The sequence below is a fragment of the Toxoplasma gondii genome, chromosome VIIa, assembly GCF_000006565.2.
Source record: "Toxoplasma gondii ME49 chromosome VIIa, whole genome shotgun sequence".
Taxonomy (NCBI): Eukaryota; Apicomplexa; class Conoidasida; order Eucoccidiorida; family Sarcocystidae; genus Toxoplasma; species Toxoplasma gondii.
The window spans coordinates 2,919,299-2,936,174 of record NC_031474.1 but is presented as its reverse complement, the minus strand read 5'-3'; the positions used below and the strand labels follow the sequence as shown (position 1 = coordinate 2,936,174).

At 52.1% G+C, this 16,876-nt stretch overlaps 2 protein-coding genes across 2 annotated transcripts; one reads left to right on the top strand and one right to left on the bottom strand.

Annotated features, from left to right (window-relative positions):
• Nucleotides 1-204: 204 nt before the first annotated feature.
• TGME49_202950 (hypothetical protein) lies at nucleotides 205-16,839 on the bottom strand. Its single transcript, XM_018779230.1, has 14 exons — nucleotides 12,409-16,839; nucleotides 11,341-11,516; nucleotides 10,162-10,688; nucleotides 8,752-9,546; nucleotides 7,693-8,055; nucleotides 6,903-7,081; nucleotides 5,966-6,074; nucleotides 5,243-5,408; nucleotides 4,522-4,687; nucleotides 3,852-4,032; nucleotides 3,001-3,240; nucleotides 2,707-2,788; nucleotides 1,956-2,263; nucleotides 205-1,205 (listed from the first exon to the last, which is right to left on the bottom strand). Exons 1-14 carry the CDS (start codon nucleotides 13,122-13,124, stop codon nucleotides 969-971), a joined length of 4,245 nt encoding a protein of 1,414 aa, XP_018637378.1. The 5' UTR covers nucleotides 13,125-16,839; the 3' UTR covers nucleotides 205-968.
• On the top strand, nucleotides 14,734-16,427 carry TGME49_202960 (glycine cleavage H-protein). The gene has a single exon (XM_002367537.2). It carries the CDS (start codon nucleotides 15,451-15,453, stop codon nucleotides 16,348-16,350), a length of 900 nt encoding a protein of 299 aa, XP_002367578.1. The 5' UTR covers nucleotides 14,734-15,450; the 3' UTR covers nucleotides 16,351-16,427.
• Nucleotides 16,840-16,876: the final 37 nt, after the last annotated feature.

Genomic DNA, 16,876 nt, shown 5'->3' with positions numbered 1-16,876 from the left:
CCTGGATTTCGGGGAACTATGACGCGTAATTCTGAGCAGAGGAGGCAAGAGCTAACCCTTGTTATTTGTGCTTCGGACAAATCCGGCGTCTGGGCGGACAACGCCTTGTGGCTGGCCGTCCACTTTCAGTGCACGACCGGCCTCGAGGAAAGCACGAAACTGCGAGACCAGAAAACTCGCAAGCGCCGTTTCAGGCTCGGTTCTGCACGCTAGGGAGAAAAAACAAGAGCGCATGCCTCTCTTCCGGAAAGCACCTAGGTTTTCAAGACCGCTCCACATGACCACTCCACTGCAAAGGCAGCTAAAAGTGTTGAATTTCATTATTTGAGGCCCTTTCTCCATCAGACGAAAGAAGTTTCTTGCCTAGTATGGAATTACGACTTTGTTCACCCAGAGTGTCGAACGCATCAACCCCTCTGAGGATCGCGAACGATTGTGTGCGCACAAAACACAGCCACTGCATCGAAGAAGCGAAGAAGCCTCGCTGCTCGCAAACCACTGACAAAACACGACTATGCCCCACTCCGCTGGGAAAATGTGGCACGATGTCCATCGCACGTCCACAGAGAAAAGCGGCGGAACGCCTCTCGTCCTCATATGGTGTCAGAGTGCTTAAAACAAAAGATGTCGCAGTGCGCATTCTGAATCGTTTTTCGCTGGCACCTCTGTTACTCCTGCGAGATCTGTCAAAGTTCTCACTCCCCGCGACTCCACCGCCGCCATGTTCTTCATTTCTTTACCCATGCTCTCGGTTGTGGTCTCGACGCAGTATATGTATTACATTTATCATTCGTTCAAATCGTTTCAACCGGGAGAGGAAACTACAACTCAGATGATAGTAAAGTGTTTCTCAATAGCTACGGCCCACTTTCCACCCAGAACACCACTACCGGATTCAGGACAGACGCACTGAGTTGCTTATGCATGCTTGCACGATAATTATATCGGTGAGTTTCCAGTAAAAATCCTCAGCACATTGACAGCACATCACCGCCTCGACTCGTGGCGTCTCCCGAGAGAGTTGGCTCGCCCCCCTGAGAACCCCCTGAGACACCTGCAGAAAACTTGCTTCTTTGGTACTGCGCATTTGCGTCGTCAGCCAACTGTTGACAGAGGACACAAAAGCCTCGAACAGATGTTTCGGCTAGAGCGTTTCGAAGGAAAGTTCGTCGCTGCTCCGTGCTCAGCAGGTGCGGATGAAGACCCTACAGACACCACCCAGAAGAGAAAAAAGGTCTGGCGAAATGTGGTAAACACAACAGCCTTCAGAACTTCATGATATATATTTAATTCGAGATGTGCATAGACCCAGCGCTAAATGAATGCTTCGTGACGAAGCGAATCCACAGACACCCCTGTGGCACTTCTACATGCAGACAACACGACAGGCCCGCAACAGTCAATAAATCAGGATCGCGTCATGCTGTACGATCCGCCACCTTTTCAGGAGCTGCCTGTTGCCTTGAGGTGCCTTCTGGCGTCATAAGATGTGCAGCGCTGCGTGCTTCTGGCGAGCGAAACAGGTGCATCGACCGCGACGTGGAGCATTATGTCTGTACACATCTGTGTTTATTCGCTCCACCTGTGCTGGACACTTGACAAGGCAGACAACGATCAGACGTACAGTTGTACAAAAACACGCTGTTTTATATGCTGACGCGTTGCGTAAAAAAGCTATCGAGCAGACATGAAGAGTGCTTGCCCACTTGAGACAACGGAACCAAAAGTGACTCTCAGTCCATAACAAATTTTCTTGTTCGATCCTCTGGCCTCGCGTCCCATACATCGTTTTAACGATAACGCACTAGCCACCACAAGGGCCGAGATCGTCGAATATGTGACTTCCTTCGTGTCAACCAAAGGAGCTATCACGGTGTTGCTTGACCTTTGTCTTTGACCCTGGTCTTCGACACTCGTGAAGAAAGACCGAGAGAAATTTCAACTGAAACGCTTACCATCACAGCGGCTTCCAGAGCCACCCGGCCCTGCTCCGCTAAAACGGGATGGTGCAGAAGGAGAAGAAGTGTTTGAGCGGCGTTTCCTATCCACGACTGAACGGCAGAGTGCACACTCGTGAGTGCTTGGATAATCACGTGAATCACCACGGCCGCGTAAGTCTTCTCGCCCTGTTTTTTTGCGTCCTCCAGCTTGCCTCCGTGGGGAAATGCTTGCGAAAACGCGGCCGGCTGGGGCTTCACAAGGAGAGCCAAAACCGCTTGCTGGGTCTTCTCCGCGGCTTCGAGCAACCATGGAATCGAGCCCCCTACCAAGGGAGAGGACAACAAGGGAACCAGAGGAGCAGGCGCACGAGGATGAAGGAAAGGAAACAGCGGCAAGGCATTCACAGAAATCGCACATTCGACGCTTTCTTGAGAGAGGCGACAAATGACCGTACAAACATTCATGATTTCCACCTATGCTTCTAAGGTGGCACTCGCGGTGCGCAGACACAAACTGTCTCAAGTGGGGAACTCGAAGCAAGGACAGTTTCACATATTCCCCGATGCTGCCTTGCATACGCTTCCGCATACAAGACTTTGTAGGTGGAGCTGCATGCGATCCAAACATGCGTGAATTTGAGTGAAAGCGGGCTAACCACTGCATGCAAACTTATTAACCTCACGCATGGTTCAAACTCGTGAAAAGAATCAACGTTGCTATTTCTTCTGTGCTTTACCAATCGCGCCGGGCTCCTCGCGTTCTCACCTCGGTCAAAGGCGTGGAGCTGCGAGGGTGGGTCCGTCCAGCCTGCGAGACGCGAGAAGAAAACCATGAATGTGTGGAGAACCTGAAGAAAACACACACCTCCACGAGTTCCGGTGACGCAGTTTCTGCATGCAGTTCGAATAACAACGACAGAAAGGTGAACCCACACAAACGCATGCTGTTCACTGTTTCGCTCTTTGTTTCTGAAAACACACGATCAAAACACACATAAAGAGAAAGATACAGTTTGACATTACTGGACTCGATTCGTGTGTAGGGACACTAGCGTGGTACCTTTGGATGGTGACAAGTGGGTGCGAATTGGAGAACAGCAAGGGCGACGGTACAGAACCAGTTCCGGGACTCTGACGCTTGCGAGACTCCTGTCATCTCGTTCTGACTGGTGAAGTCGCTGCTATGGGGAGACTGGATGAAACGGATTGCCAAGAGAGGATGCAAAAGTGCGATGTTCACGCAGTCCACCGTCATGCCAACGAGGTCCGGCTGTCTGTACACGTAGTGTTCGCCTTCCACCTGCAGATGCCAGGCATGCAGTGGAAAGTGGAAAAAGTGTGAGAGGAAAAGCCAGTGCGCGGTGAGATACGGAGCGAGACGGACACAACACGCCCCCCCACAAAAAGAAGTGAGAAGCACACGCATCCGTAAAAGGAGAACTGGCTTCGTCCTCTCTGCAGCGACGGCGCCAAGTTGTTATGTTGTGGCCGCATGCGCTTTTGTCACCACACAGCCTCAGGCGGCTGCCTGTGGGGGCGACCAGGGAGATGCCACCGCCATTCGGAGAGCCTCAGGAACGAAGCCAGGAAAGATCTCACTTCTACACATTTCTTTCCTCAAGTCGAGAAACCAGTGTTTTTCTCGTTCGATAAACCGGAATCATTATCACCACAGCCATGCACTAAAACAGCCTCACGTACAGAATTGCCTGCACCACTCCCTCTCCTCTTTCTATGAAGGCTTTTCCTATCTCTCTTGAGCTACCACGATTGGCACACACACATATACGTATGTATGCATGTAAGATATACATATCCAGTTGCATGCACGTTCAGACACCCTGGGGCACATGCACCTGCGTGTTGGTCAGAACCCGTCTCTGTGAATGCATGTGGACTTCAGCGTCCTACGTTGATTCGCTCGAGAGTCGCCAGGACGCAACGCCGCATGCAGTCGCAGACAGCCGCCAAGATCGGTTCCTCAGGCGCACTGCCGAAAAGGCCCTCCAGTGTCCGCAAGGCCCCCAGGTGGTACGCAGTGGGATACAGCGCAAAGGTTTCTGCGAGCACGTCGAGGAATCGAAAGAGCACCCTGCAGACAGGAGATCAGAGAGACAGTTAGGCATTTTGACGCTGTACCGCTACGCACTTGAACGGATCCAAAACCTCAGTAAAAAGACAACACAGCCAATATGTTCCGCGCTAACCAACCGCTCACGTTCAGGCAGCCTAGCCACAACGCTCCTGTAGAGTGTCCGGACTATTACAACATAGCTTCTCTGTAGCATACAAGGAACCGTTCACCACGCAGCGGGAACGGCCGCAGGCTTCTGCACATTCGACACTACAGTGAGAAAGAGTACTGAGTTTGCTTCTTCTCAAAAGAATGTTTCTGAAAATCTCTCGCTTTGAAGCCCTCCATCTCAGGTCCGTCTTCGCGTCTCTTCCACGTGTGTATGTGCCCTTCGCGCGTGTGACTATCCGTAGATGAACGCTGCTTTCCGTTACCCTCGTGCATCCTCCTGACCGCTTGTCTTCGCTTCCCAGTTTTCGTATTTTGTACGTCCCTGTCATCACTCACATGTAACGAGGAACGTGAGCGCGACATGTCAAGATGACCGCGACAATTGCGTAGGTCGACTGCTCGTACAGATGCTCTTGTCTTCTGGGATTCTTCATCGCCTCCTCAATTGTCTCCCACAGCTCTTGCGTGACATCAAGGACGGGATGCCGGTACGGGCTGTCCTCTGCAGATTAGCGCGGAGAACATCATAAAGAAACAGAGCAAAGCATGCTCACCTAAGTCCAGAGCGGCTTGCAAAAACACGAATATATCCACAAACAACACTGGACAGAGACAACGCCGAGAGGGTCAAAATACAAATCTCGGCGGGGCAAACACACACGTACTGTCAGATAGAGATGTCGCTCCACAATATAGGTATGTTTCCCTGTTCTCATAACCGATACGCCAGATCTGGACCTTAATTTCGTACAGTCGCTAGCGGGGAGAAGGAAAACAAGCAGAAAACAGAAATACACTCGACTGCCATCTTCTTCCTCCCTACTACACAGAGAGCAAAAGATGAGACGGGCAATACAACTGGAGTTCCTGTTCGTGTTGCATTCAAGACTGTTATTACGGCAGCGAAACTTGGAGGACCCCCTTTCCGTCGACCCTATCTCGTCTCTAGGGGGCGGCACCAAGATCAGATTGCATGCATGTCTTCCACCCTTTAGCGACAACACTTTGTTTCACTTTTGACGAAACGTTTGAAGCCCAGAGATGCATGTGCTCCTACTAGGTAGAGGCTCGCACAGATCGCCTGCCGAGTAAGGGGGGAGAGGTAGAGAGTAGGAAGGACGCAAGCCTTGAACCGCGGAGAAAAACAGCTTAACAGCATTTCCGTACGCCGTCGAAGAGCTATCCGGCTGTGCCAACACTTCCCTTAGATTTTGGCCTAGAGACTGGAGACGAGGGCGTGAGAACAAAGGCATGCGCAAGCAGAAAAATGAGCTCAGAAGTACAACAGCACGGCTGGAAGAAATCAAAAGTTGGACCACGGGGGAGGAAGAACACCCGGAGAAAGGGCGACAGAGTACACGTGTAAAAGATGACGACAGCAAAGACCAAGTCCAGGACAAAGACAAAGCGAAAGCGAAGATTTAAGGACGAAGACGTTCTTTTCGGACACTACCGCCACGTCATCCTCGCTCTGCGCTTTGTCTCTCAAACTCTACCTATTCACGCCGAGCGGTCCTTATTAGTGGTCAACCTAGGATTCTGGCCATCAGTTACTGCTTTATTCTACGCTCCCTCGTTTGTCGCATTAATGTCGGCTTAGCAGGAGACGCACGCGCCCCCCCTGCAGGCCTCAGTCGGTTGCCAAATGCGTCTACGTGGAAAAGGAACCGTCGGTCTACACCGAGTTGGTGCTTAGGGGTAGAGAACGATAATGCACTCGGCCCACCTCGAGGCCGTCGAGTACATTTTACGATGATATCCTAAGAGAGCAAACGCTTACGCTCAATAGCTGCCTGTGCAGAATGCGCATCCTGTCAGCAGGCATCGGCGCCAGGACTGCACCGGCCGCGAGGACCAAAGCCGCACGGTTGTCGATGCTGAGATTTTCTCTGCATGCAAAAGACGTGCAGACAAAAAAGAACAAAGACACTTCTGTGCCACCGTAGGCCCCGGGTAACAGACGAAACCCCAACGAGATGGACGTGGTCGGAGGCAATCAAACACATGGTAGCTTCTAGAAACCTCTGCTTGCAGGGGAGACAACTTTTTAAAAAAAGAAACTCGAGCCGCAAGTGACAGCTGAACCACTCTACAAACACATAACGTGTCCCCACGAAGATACAACCCTAGCACTGTGTCGAGACTTCACAGGCGTGCATCCTCATTCATCTGAGCACACATGTACATATATATATATATATACATACATATATATGTATATGTATGTGCATACATTTCTACGAGATGAGGAACACGGGTTAGATAAAGTGGAGTTGTGTCTCCACTTTTTCCTCGACGAAGACACGCACACACACTGACGTTGTCAGCATATTGACAGTATCACACCCTCTCTACAGAATCGGGACTGCAAACATGAAACTTCCAACTCGACCACAGAGAGTCATCTATATGGAATACCGGGACGTTAGACCATATGACGCGTTGATCATGTTTCTGTCAGCATAACCACGAGTCGGAAACACATCACCTGCAGACCTAAAGCGTAAGATAATCCCCTCCTTCCCACCACATCAACACATAAACACACACAGGCACCCAGATATTCAAAGCTTTTTATGACCATAACTTCTGCATATATAGATATATATATTATACGGTGATCATTAGTTGGTTAGGTAAGTATACGGCTAGTCAGAATATATACATATATATATATATATATATAAATCTTTACAGAAATTGGTGCATCTCCTTACTCGAGAATAAGAGAAACAAGCGAGTTGAGAATGAGGTTAACATCCTCCTCAGCAGCTTCCTCCGCGAGCATTGGCGCGGCAGAAGCGTCCAGAGCTTTCACGGCTTCAACGAGAACTTCTTCTGCGAGTTCTCGCAGTTTGCAGACGGCGGCGTCACAGTGTAAACCGACTTTCTGGCGCTACAAAAGAGCAAGCAAACCACAGGTGAAAATCAAAAAGAAATCACAAAAAACAATCCAGTGGCAACGTGACACACCCACGAACGCTAAACGGATGATTGAAAAGGCTGGCGGTTCCTTTCTCTGTCTTTCGCCTCCGTCCCCATTCCTCTTTATGCTTCTCTGTGTATCGCGCCCTTTGCTTACAGTGGCTTTCACGTGAATTCATGTGGATCATCTAAGGCAGGTAACGAAGCGCTAGTCACAGCTGCTGCACTCATTCGCTCGTTCGAGTGTCGCTACGTCTTCTCAGATGTGTCAAACTCTTTGTTTCTTGCTCCCCAATACAGCGGATGCTGGGCAATGCTGAACGAGACCGTCACCGCACTCTCTACTTTGTTGCAACTACGTTCTCGAGTGTCGTCTACGGTTTCCTTTTAGCTAACGATATCGCATTCGCTAGGGACGCCACCCTCCGAAGATGCTTTTGAGGGAATTGAATCCTTAACTCTTTTAGAGGAAACTGTCCTAGCCTTTTGAACGGCAGAAGCTAGTGTATAACTGTTCCTGTGTAAGGCTATCAGCTCAACACTAGTCATTTGCCCGTTTCCCACCCAGTCCATATTTCGTACCTGCGCAGCTTTGGTGACGAACGGCAAGCTCGTGCAGGTGAGAAATTGAATGAGGGAAGCAAACAGACGCTTCTGGGTGCCAATGTAGCCTGCAGTCCAGAGAATGAATCGACCCGCGGCAGCATGGAGAAAGAGAGCTGTGGCTTCTCGCTCTTCGTCTGTTGGCTTTCTCTGCGCATTGCCGCCCACACCGGTTGCGAAATCAAGAGCTGTCTCATACGGCAGGCGAGGCAGAACTTCCAGAGAGAGTGGGATGACTTTGTCGTCTCCAGCAGGGGCTCGTGGGGCGACAGTAGTGAGCACGAAGAGACACACTTCCAGCCGTTGCCACGGCAGCGGCGCTTCGGGAGCCTGTCGTGTTTTCTGAGAGAACACAGGGATAGCAAGAGTCGAAGGCACGGGAAAGACAAACACATGCAGGCAGCTCCCGAAGGCCACAGAGACAGGATTTAGAAAGTCACCTTCCACGAAATGCAACAAGCGTGGTCGGATGATTGGGGAAAAAGAGAGAATCGTGACTGTGAGGTCACAGCGAAACAGAAACCGAAAGGGGGTCAGAGGCTCTTCAGAAAGCGGGCACCAAATGAGAGCGGTTTCAGAGCTGGAGGGCCGGACCAGAGGACAGTCGGCAGATCTGTGGGAATCGCTCCGAGAACAGACTCGCGTCGATGGAAAAAGACCTGAAGGCCAATGAAGAAGTCTGAACCCCCCCGCCCAAACACTAGCGCAAAACGTGTAACGAGAACCCACAGAACTCAAACATAGAAAACGTGACTTCTCTTCTTTTCTGACTTCTTTCATCCGTATGTCCCCATCTGTCTCTCGTGAAATCGCCGGCACTTTGCCACAGAAGAGCGCAGGGCGCGTAGCAGAGGAAATACCAGCCGAAGCAAGAAGATGGCGCGAAAAATGCAGATCACTCGACACGAAGTCCTGCGAAGGCGAGTTCGAAACGCGGACGGCATGAATCCCAAACTCATCGACCGCTGTATCGGAACTGCACACACGCACAGATCGGTGTTCTTCACCTCACGCTCGAGGCTCTGGGCGTCACCTTACCGGTCCACCTGCGGTGTTGGCCTCGGCGCCAGGAGTCGCCCCTGTCTCCGCCAGCGAAGCCAACTTGAGAATCGCTTCCAGCTCGTCTTTCGTCTTCTCCAGGATCTGCGCGTGCCCAACCACGAGAGTCGCTTCCGTCAGATTTACTGCGGCTTCATCTCGAAACCTGCCCCACCTCTCGAGGTCGACTTCTTCGTTGACAACGGCGAGGGCGGAGGGAGCCCCCACCTGTGCCATTAAAGTGTCGAGGAAGTGGAGGTAGACAGGCGAGAGCCGCTGTCTCCTCTGCTCTGTCTCTGTGACGACGGCGTCGTAGATGCGCCTCGCTGTAGCCAGGGCAGACGCAGAAGAGTCTCCGACGGCCTCATCAAGTGTCGAGTCTCCGTTCGCGGAAGAAGAGCCGGTGGTCCGAAGGGCTCCAGAGACGTCCGCCGCCTGAGAAGTGTGTGCCTGTCTCGCCGCCTGCTCCGCCACAAAATTCTCTTCGAGCGCCTGCAAGTTCTGTTGAAGCTCCTGCTGCTGCGAGAGGAGACTCATGAAGTGGAAGAGGAAGTTGTAGTGGAAGTCCAGACCGATCTCCTTCACGTCCAGTGACGGGTGCGGCACCAAGGTGTCCGCCGCAAAGGCGCGGATCTGCTCGAGAGAGACCGAGACGGAAGGCGACAGGGCCGAGACAGCCGAAGGCGCGAGCGGCCACGGATCCCCGTGGAAAAACGCCGGAAGAACTTCCTTAGCCAATTCAACGAGACCCGCTGAAAACGCTTGGAGACGTTCCGCATCCACGGGCGCCATAAACTGCAAAAACGAAGAAAACGTGACGTGCAGCATCAGAGAGACGACCGAGCGACAAAGTAGAGGAGGCTTCATACTACTACCGCAAGTACATCATGTACAATCCCATCGGCAGCGGAGCGGGGAGAAATAAACTGAGACGGAGAGAACACGTAGTCAACTTCGATGAAAGGGAGAGGTTTTATGTGAAGCATCGAATCCGAAACAGCCATTTTTTTATGGCTGCTGTACACCACCACCCCACTGATCTGTGTAAAACAGCTACAAGTTGAAGAGGCTTGAAAACAAAACTATCCTGGAAACGCAATGTAGAGTCCCAGCAGCAGCGGTCCTATTTGAGCAGAGTTCCGTAATGGTGCATACATACACAACCCAGACGAAATAAGAGTGAGAAGGGCGAGCAGTTTTCATTTGCATGGTCCTTGCAAGGCTTAAGAGAAGGGGGCAATTTACAACTGACGGTGGAAATGGGCATGTGCAGCGTAAACACATCACAACAGGGAAGAGAGATGCGAGTCACACGGGAACGTAGCGTGAAAGATACATGCGCGTTCAAACTGATTTGATTTCACCTTTCGTCGTTCCCCTCTTCCTTCCAGCAACAAAGCGTCCGTTTACCCTTCTTTCCTCCTGTTGTAAGGCGTTGCAGCCAACAGCATAGCCTTGAACAATAATCTCCATAATCTGGCGCATGCACTTCATTCCCTCTTCATTCTCTTCCCGCTGAGACGTAGCAGGCCCCTGGTGCCGGGTCATGTCGCCTCGGGCGCCGTCGTCTTCGCGTTCCTCGTTTGCGACCGCGGTTGCAAGCGCCGCCAGCGCCGCGACCGCGTCCGCGGCGGCTTGAAGCCCGTCGATTGTCTCCGGAGGCAGGCGTCGAGGACCGGCGTCCGCGGCATCTCGAGACACGGACGACGCAGACTGCAGAGTCACCAAGAGGACTCTCAGAGAGGAGGAAGATGGAAGAGCAGAGGCGGAAAGAGGAGCCGAAGAAGAGACATGCGAAGGAAGCAAAGAACGAAAGAGAAGGCGCGTGCACATTGCAGCGATCGGAGACAAACCGCCAGGATGAGCAGCTTGACAAGACGAAACAGAAAGGAGAGCCAAGTGCGCGGAGATCCAAGACTGAACGGCCAAAACGGCGGCTGCAGAAAAAGGAAAACAGTGAACACACAGCGAACAGATGAAGAGAACGAGATGCGTAGTCCGCAAGCAGTTCTTGGAAGAGTGTCCAAGGCGACCCACGAGCGCCCGCAAAGACTGAAGGGGAAAGGAAACGGGGAGGCTGTAGCTCTGAGCTAAGGCGATCCGAAGGAGGAGCACGCCTGCAAAGGCGACGAGTGAAAGCGAGTAAAACAGACGAAAGCCGGGCAAAGGGAACAGGGACCCCCCGGGAACGGAATCCGGGAGACACCCAAACGGCCGTGCATCACGACGCCGAAAGGAACAGCCGCGTCAACGAAGAAGATTCTCCAGAGAACGATTCCAACAGAAACGAAGCCATTACGAAACATGCTTCAGACTAAGCATAAAAAGCAACAGAAAACAAACAAGCATAAACGTACCATCAGCCTACAGATCATATATATATATATATATATATAGGAAGAATAATGAAACACAGACGCATAGACAGACACGATTCGAAGTTCGGAGATCATAAGAGCATATGTGACAGCTGATAGTCTGCACTTCGAAAGTTTCGCTGGGGCTGCAGAAAGAGTTTCAAATGCTGGAGACCACGCAGAAGAACCAGGCTGGGTAGACATGTCCCGCTTCGCGTTTTGCGGCGCTCACCGGACTTTAGAGTGGAAATCTCGGACGTCACAGCTGGCTCAGCAGACGAGGAAAGTGTCTGCTCGCGTTTCTCGAGAAAATCGAAAACGGAGGCCGCTGCCGCCAACGCACTGGGCGCGTGGCGCTCCAGCAGGGTCCCCAGAACCGCGAGGCGCTGAGGCTTAGAGAGAGACAGCCTGAGGGAGACAACACCGAACACAAAAGGAGACAGCATATCCTATTTCGGTGCGAGAAAAGGGCAGCCAAGGATGGAGGAAGCACAGCACGGATAACAGCGGAGCAAGTGGAGGAAACGTTCAGGGGCGATGAAGAAGAAACAAAGAACCAGCCACACGCAAGGAATCATATCTTTATGTAGGTGTCCCACGCAACTGTGTGTACCTGTCTCCACCCGTCTATCTATCCTACTCCATCAGCGTTGCACGTTCTGGTCAAAACTGAGCACACAACACAGCGGAGGAGTACTCGAGGGAAAACCCACATCCTGTCATACAAACGCAGACGGGAGAGATGACGGTCAAATGGAGAATGCTCCAGTGGACCTCGTGAGAGGGGAACAAACGAGAGCGGAAACAGTAAACAAGAAATAATTTGACTCGCGGGAGAGGAACAGCAAGCCAACGTCTTGTCCCCCCTCTCGCCTCCCTCTCTCCACGTGTCCCTTGTTGCTCGTGGAATAACATTCTCTACTATAGAGCACCGCTGAACCTGGATCTGGTACACAAAACCCTTCAAGCTCCAAACCAGCAGTCCAGCTCGCCGAATATACTCTCCAGAAATGAAGCAACTGTTTAGAATAGAAAGGAGGAATTGACTGCACGCTTTTTGTGGGGAGTGTACTACGAGGTGTACTATGAGATTAGACTTTGAAGGCCGGTGTGTACGGGGCCCAAGATTTACTGTGCAACCAAAAAGGATCCCCTGTACACTCAAACGATATCCCAGATCCTAACTCCCTTTCGAGCATTTGCGTTTGTTTTTTCATCTCATGACCTGCCGTGTCGAGCGGCATCCACCCGCTTTCCATGGCAGACCTCTCCTCGCCCCTGCCCCGCGTGGCCTCCTTACCTCTGGCTCGACACCTCTTGGGGGAGAGCAGCAAGAAACTCAAGAAGAGGTCCTGCAGCCTGTTCTCCGAGTTCGTGTCCAAGAGTGACAAGGATTTCCTCGAGAGCGATTTCTTCCTTCAGACCTTCTTCGTTGCCTACCCCTGCCTCCACGTCTCGGTCTTGACCCGCTTGATCACCCCCTCCGCAGGCGCCAAACACGAGGGCCGCAGAGAGGGCGACTGCTAGCTGGCGCACGACGGCTTTTGGCGCTCGTCTGCACGAGAAGAGAAGCTGCAAAAGGCCCTCTCTGAGTTCCTTGAAGACAGTCGAAGCGGCTGAACTGTGTCGCTCCCTCGCGCCGCCCAAGGAGTCTCCCCCCCGCTTCTTCTCCAGCACCAGAGACAGCTGCTGAGGGAAGCCTGCGCGAGCTTGCGCCGCGAGAGTCTGCGCGGCAAAATAGAGGACGCACTCGTCGCCTGTGTCTACAGATGAAGACTGCGACGAGCGAGCGAAGTGGTTCAAGAAGGAAATACAGATCGGCCAGGCCGACGCATGCTGCTGGAAGTCGACAAGGAACTCGTTTGCCTGTGCAGGGGTGACTCCACACCCAGACGGCGAGTAGAAAGCCGCAATCATCTCACGGACATTCTGCTCTGTGTACGAAGGTGGGAGAGAAGAAGGATACGAAGGGCCAGGAGTCGGGGGAGCCCCCGGCTCGACACTGGAAGAATGCATCTTGAAGATGAGAAGAGGAACTGGAAAAGAAAAACGGGGAGAGATAGCACCCAGGGAAGAAATGGAGGTGACGGAAACGGGGAGGCGGGCGGTGAAAGAAGGAAGACGAGAGTGGAGCGAGGAACACAAGGGACAAAGACGTAGAGTTGAGGCACGAGCACAAGCAAGGTGAAAAGGATTCGAGAGGCATGAGAGACTCCACGAAGAGGGAGGAACTGCGCCGACCTCAAGGACGGAAAAGGTCTCTTACCCTCTGTCCATCTTCACGTTAACCTGAACTATCTATATTTGTCGGAAGCAGATACTTTACCCCTGCGTTCGCCATTCCCAGAATCATTTCTCTGGTGCTGCTGCTCGTGAGAACTCCCGTCTTCGGCTTCCAGCATCGATGTTTTCGCGGTTGGTCCGCCCCCAGTCAACACTCCCGCGAACGGTGCAGGAAGAAGGGGCAACGCAAGAGGGAGGAATAGAAAACAACAAGTGAAACGAAAAAATGACGCGAAGGCAATGGCGACAAAACTATGGTAGGGAAAACCGTCGAAGACTGTGTCTGTGAACAATTGCTTCTCACCGGAGGTACGCGATATCGGGAGCATATCTACCTCCCAATCAATTACAAAACAACTCGGCAGGCGAAGGCACATGAACGTGTGTTGGGGCAGATGAGCAAATTCATGCAGCGATACAGTGTGTAGAAACACAGGGAAAACATAATGCTCGTCCGCTTCCGCGCTATGTGGCCTGTCGGTTGCACGAAAGCGGAAAATTTCTGGCATGTGCGCGAGTGATCACATGGGGTGTGAATGGGAAACCTTTGAAAAGACCTGATAAACGACGCGCCGGTCAAGCCAGCAAACACGGGCCATCCGCTAAAACGCAAAAGGAGCTGTGAAAAGCAGGTGGAAACAAGAAAGAGGAAACCGTGAGGCATGTGCGAGAACAGCGGGCTCACGCGTCGAGGAGGGAGGTAAACAGCACCTCTCCCTGGTCTTCACACTGCCGATCGTAGCAGCTGCTTTTAGGCATCCGTGCCCCGCGTACAAAGTGGACTTTCTTCATCTGTTCGTCCATGCTTCCGGAAAAACGAATGGGCTTCAGTGCTCAGATAACTGGCTTGAATCTGCAAGATCTCTCAGTTTCTCAGATTATGTCGGGCACAGTGTTGTCGCCTGTCTGGCCGACGGCTGTGGCTGGTGCCTATTCGGCGCGACTCTCACGCGTGTTCTCACAGACGCCACGGCGCATGCTGCCCCATGACAACGCAGCACACATTCCGATAACGGAAAAGAAAACCTAGCTGGAAAAAGAATCTGCTTTTTGACGCCAGCTCTCCTCGGTTTTCACGACCTGAAGCAGTAACGCAGGAACGGTCTCTAAAAGGAATCCATATTCGTTTTCGCCCTATACTGCACCGCCGTACACGTCGTCTCTGGCCTTGACTGCGCTGGCTTCCTTACTTCCGGTGCAGACACACAACCATAGCATTGGCGGAGCCCACGGAACTGTTTGGTACAGCCGCCGAATTGAATGTCCAGCATAAAAGTATGATAATGGCTTCTATGTTAGTTCGCTTTGCTTCGATGGATCAGATGGAGTTGCAAGGCTCCTGGGAGTTCCGCATTTGGTAGTGTCACAGCGACTTTTCGAGAGCACGTCTGATCAGCTCTCTTGACGGCCCCTTCCAAGGCTGAAGCAACTCCACCGCCGGACGATGAGCGACTGTGGACTCCTTTTATTCGTATGAAATTTTGCCCTAGTAATTTTTTCTCCATTTCGGGCTCATCCATTGGCGCGCCACAACGCCCTCAGTCTTGCACCGGCGGTACCTTGCCTGTACATACACCTGGCACTGCCCAGAATCACTGCTAACGGACCTTCAGAACTGCTGCAATCGAACTTTACCTTCAATCAGGAATTTTCAATTTTCGCACTTGTTCCCGCAGCCGTGCATAAGTGACTGAATTCTCTTCGGAAGTCCCCGCCCTCCGTCATTCCGTAGGAACCACTTCTCCATCTTGTGAGGCAGTATTCGTGGCAAAAGACTCCGCCGACTGCCTCTGCCAGCACAAACATGCTTAGGTAAATTACGGATCCGTAGCATCATAGAAATGTAGGTTGGCGTCACCATCATTGGCTCAGTTCCTTGAGCTTCAGTGCGTTTTCTGGATGGTCTGAACAAAAACCCATTTGTCGCTACCGAAACGGATCCACCAAGAGAAAACGGCATGTCTACATGAGAACCAACCGAGTCCGACTTCTGACTTCTGAATTTTAACATCAACCTCGTACTAGGGAAGAAAGTGTCTTTTCCGCGACCCTCGCAGCCATGAGGCCGTGTTCTCCTTCGGGACAGTTCCTTATCATGCGGCGTGCTTTCGCGCGACCTGGCTTCCCTCATTCCCCTTTTCCGCCTTTCCACCTGGCGTGCATTCCAGTTCAGCCTGGCAATACTATTCGCGGGCGGCTACTTCGTCATACCCCGCGCGTTCTGTCTCGTGGTTTTTCTGATGGCCAGCTCATCGGCCACTGTTTGCTTGCGTCTTCTTCGCGGCCCTCAGGGTGTCGCGTATTTTCTTCTCTTGCCTCTGCGTCTTCGGTAGTTGCGCCAAACCATCTTGGCGTGTACTACTCAAAGACACACGAGTATGTTCGACTTACTCTGGACTGTCCACCAACGCAGGAAGAATCCTGCACCACTTCCGCTGCGAGTCCTGAGGTAGTAGCAAGTGAGACTCCCAAAAGCTCTGAACGCGTCCTGTTTGGTGTCGTCGGCATCAGTGCATATGCTGCTGAAGAGCTAGGGGAAGTTGTCTACGTCGACTTCCCAGAGAGGCTGGCACAAGCGGGCAGCAGAAGCGCCGAGATGCGGAAAGACGAAAGAGCACGGGCGGGCGAAGAAGATGCTTCAGTGAAAAAGGGGAGCGCAGTATGCTCTCTGGAGAGTGTGAAAAGTGTTGCAGAAGTGTACAGTCCTGTTGACGGGCTTGTGGTAGAAGTCAACGAAAAGGTCAGGGAACAGCCTAGCCTCGTCTTTCAAGACCCCGAGGGGCAGGGCTGGCTACTCAAGCTTCGACTCCCTCAAGCAGAAGCTGAAGAAGGAGGCGTTGAAAAAAGCGCAAGCGCACTCGTGGCGAAAGTGACAAAGAGGCTAATGGATGAAGAACGATACGCCACTTTCGTTGAAAGAGAAAAGAACGCAGGTGCTCTTGAAGACTGCGACCAATAGCTTGACTTAAAAAACAAAGGAACGGTCATGCATCGATCTCGCCTGCGGCTAACATCTTTGTTTCGCTGTGAAACGCCTCTAGTTTTGCCTCATCGTTCCCTTCTACTATCTAATTTTGATGCGAATCGCGTCTGCGGAGGAGCTAGCTCGGAGCTTGAGGAGACAAAGGGCACATCAATGAATTCTGTCCCTTTGCGCCTTTGTCTATCACTTGCAGATGTACAGATGTGATTGATTGCATGCTCGGGGGAACTGTTTTGTGCAGAGTGTGCTGCGAGATTTCCCGCTCGCTTTTGTTGCTTCACATCTCACCTGTTGAGTATTCAAATGTTGATCCGTCTCCGCGCCTGTCTGCCGCCCGGTCGTGGCAAGGGTTGTTTTCGGAACTCACAACGACTTCCCTTTCGTCATTTGCACCCGTATAAGTGAATCTCTTCCCATATTCGCTGTGCATTTCTCAATGAGCGCAAGCTGCGTGTCAGTCTCCAGGTACCGAAGGAAAGTGTGTTGCCGTACATTCTATTCG

Bases quoted from the DNA above. Each gene is read 5' to 3' on its own strand.
- TGME49_202950 (XM_018779230.1), bottom strand. From the start codon at position 13,124: ATGCATTCTTCCAGTGTCGAGCCGGGGGCTCCCCCGACTCCTGGCCCT. The intron at 4,688-5,242 runs GTAGGAGCACAT...GCTAATCTGCAG, and splicing joins TCTGTGCGAGCCTCTACCTA to AGGACAGCCCGTACCGGCAT. The intron at 4,033-4,521 runs GTGAGTGATGAC...TCCTGTCTGCAG, and splicing joins GCTCACGTTCCTCGTTACAT to GGTGCTCTTTCGATTCCTCG.
- TGME49_202960 (XM_002367537.2), top strand. From the start codon at position 15,451: ATGAGGCCGTGTTCTCCTTCGGGACAGTTCCTTATCATGCGGCGTGCT.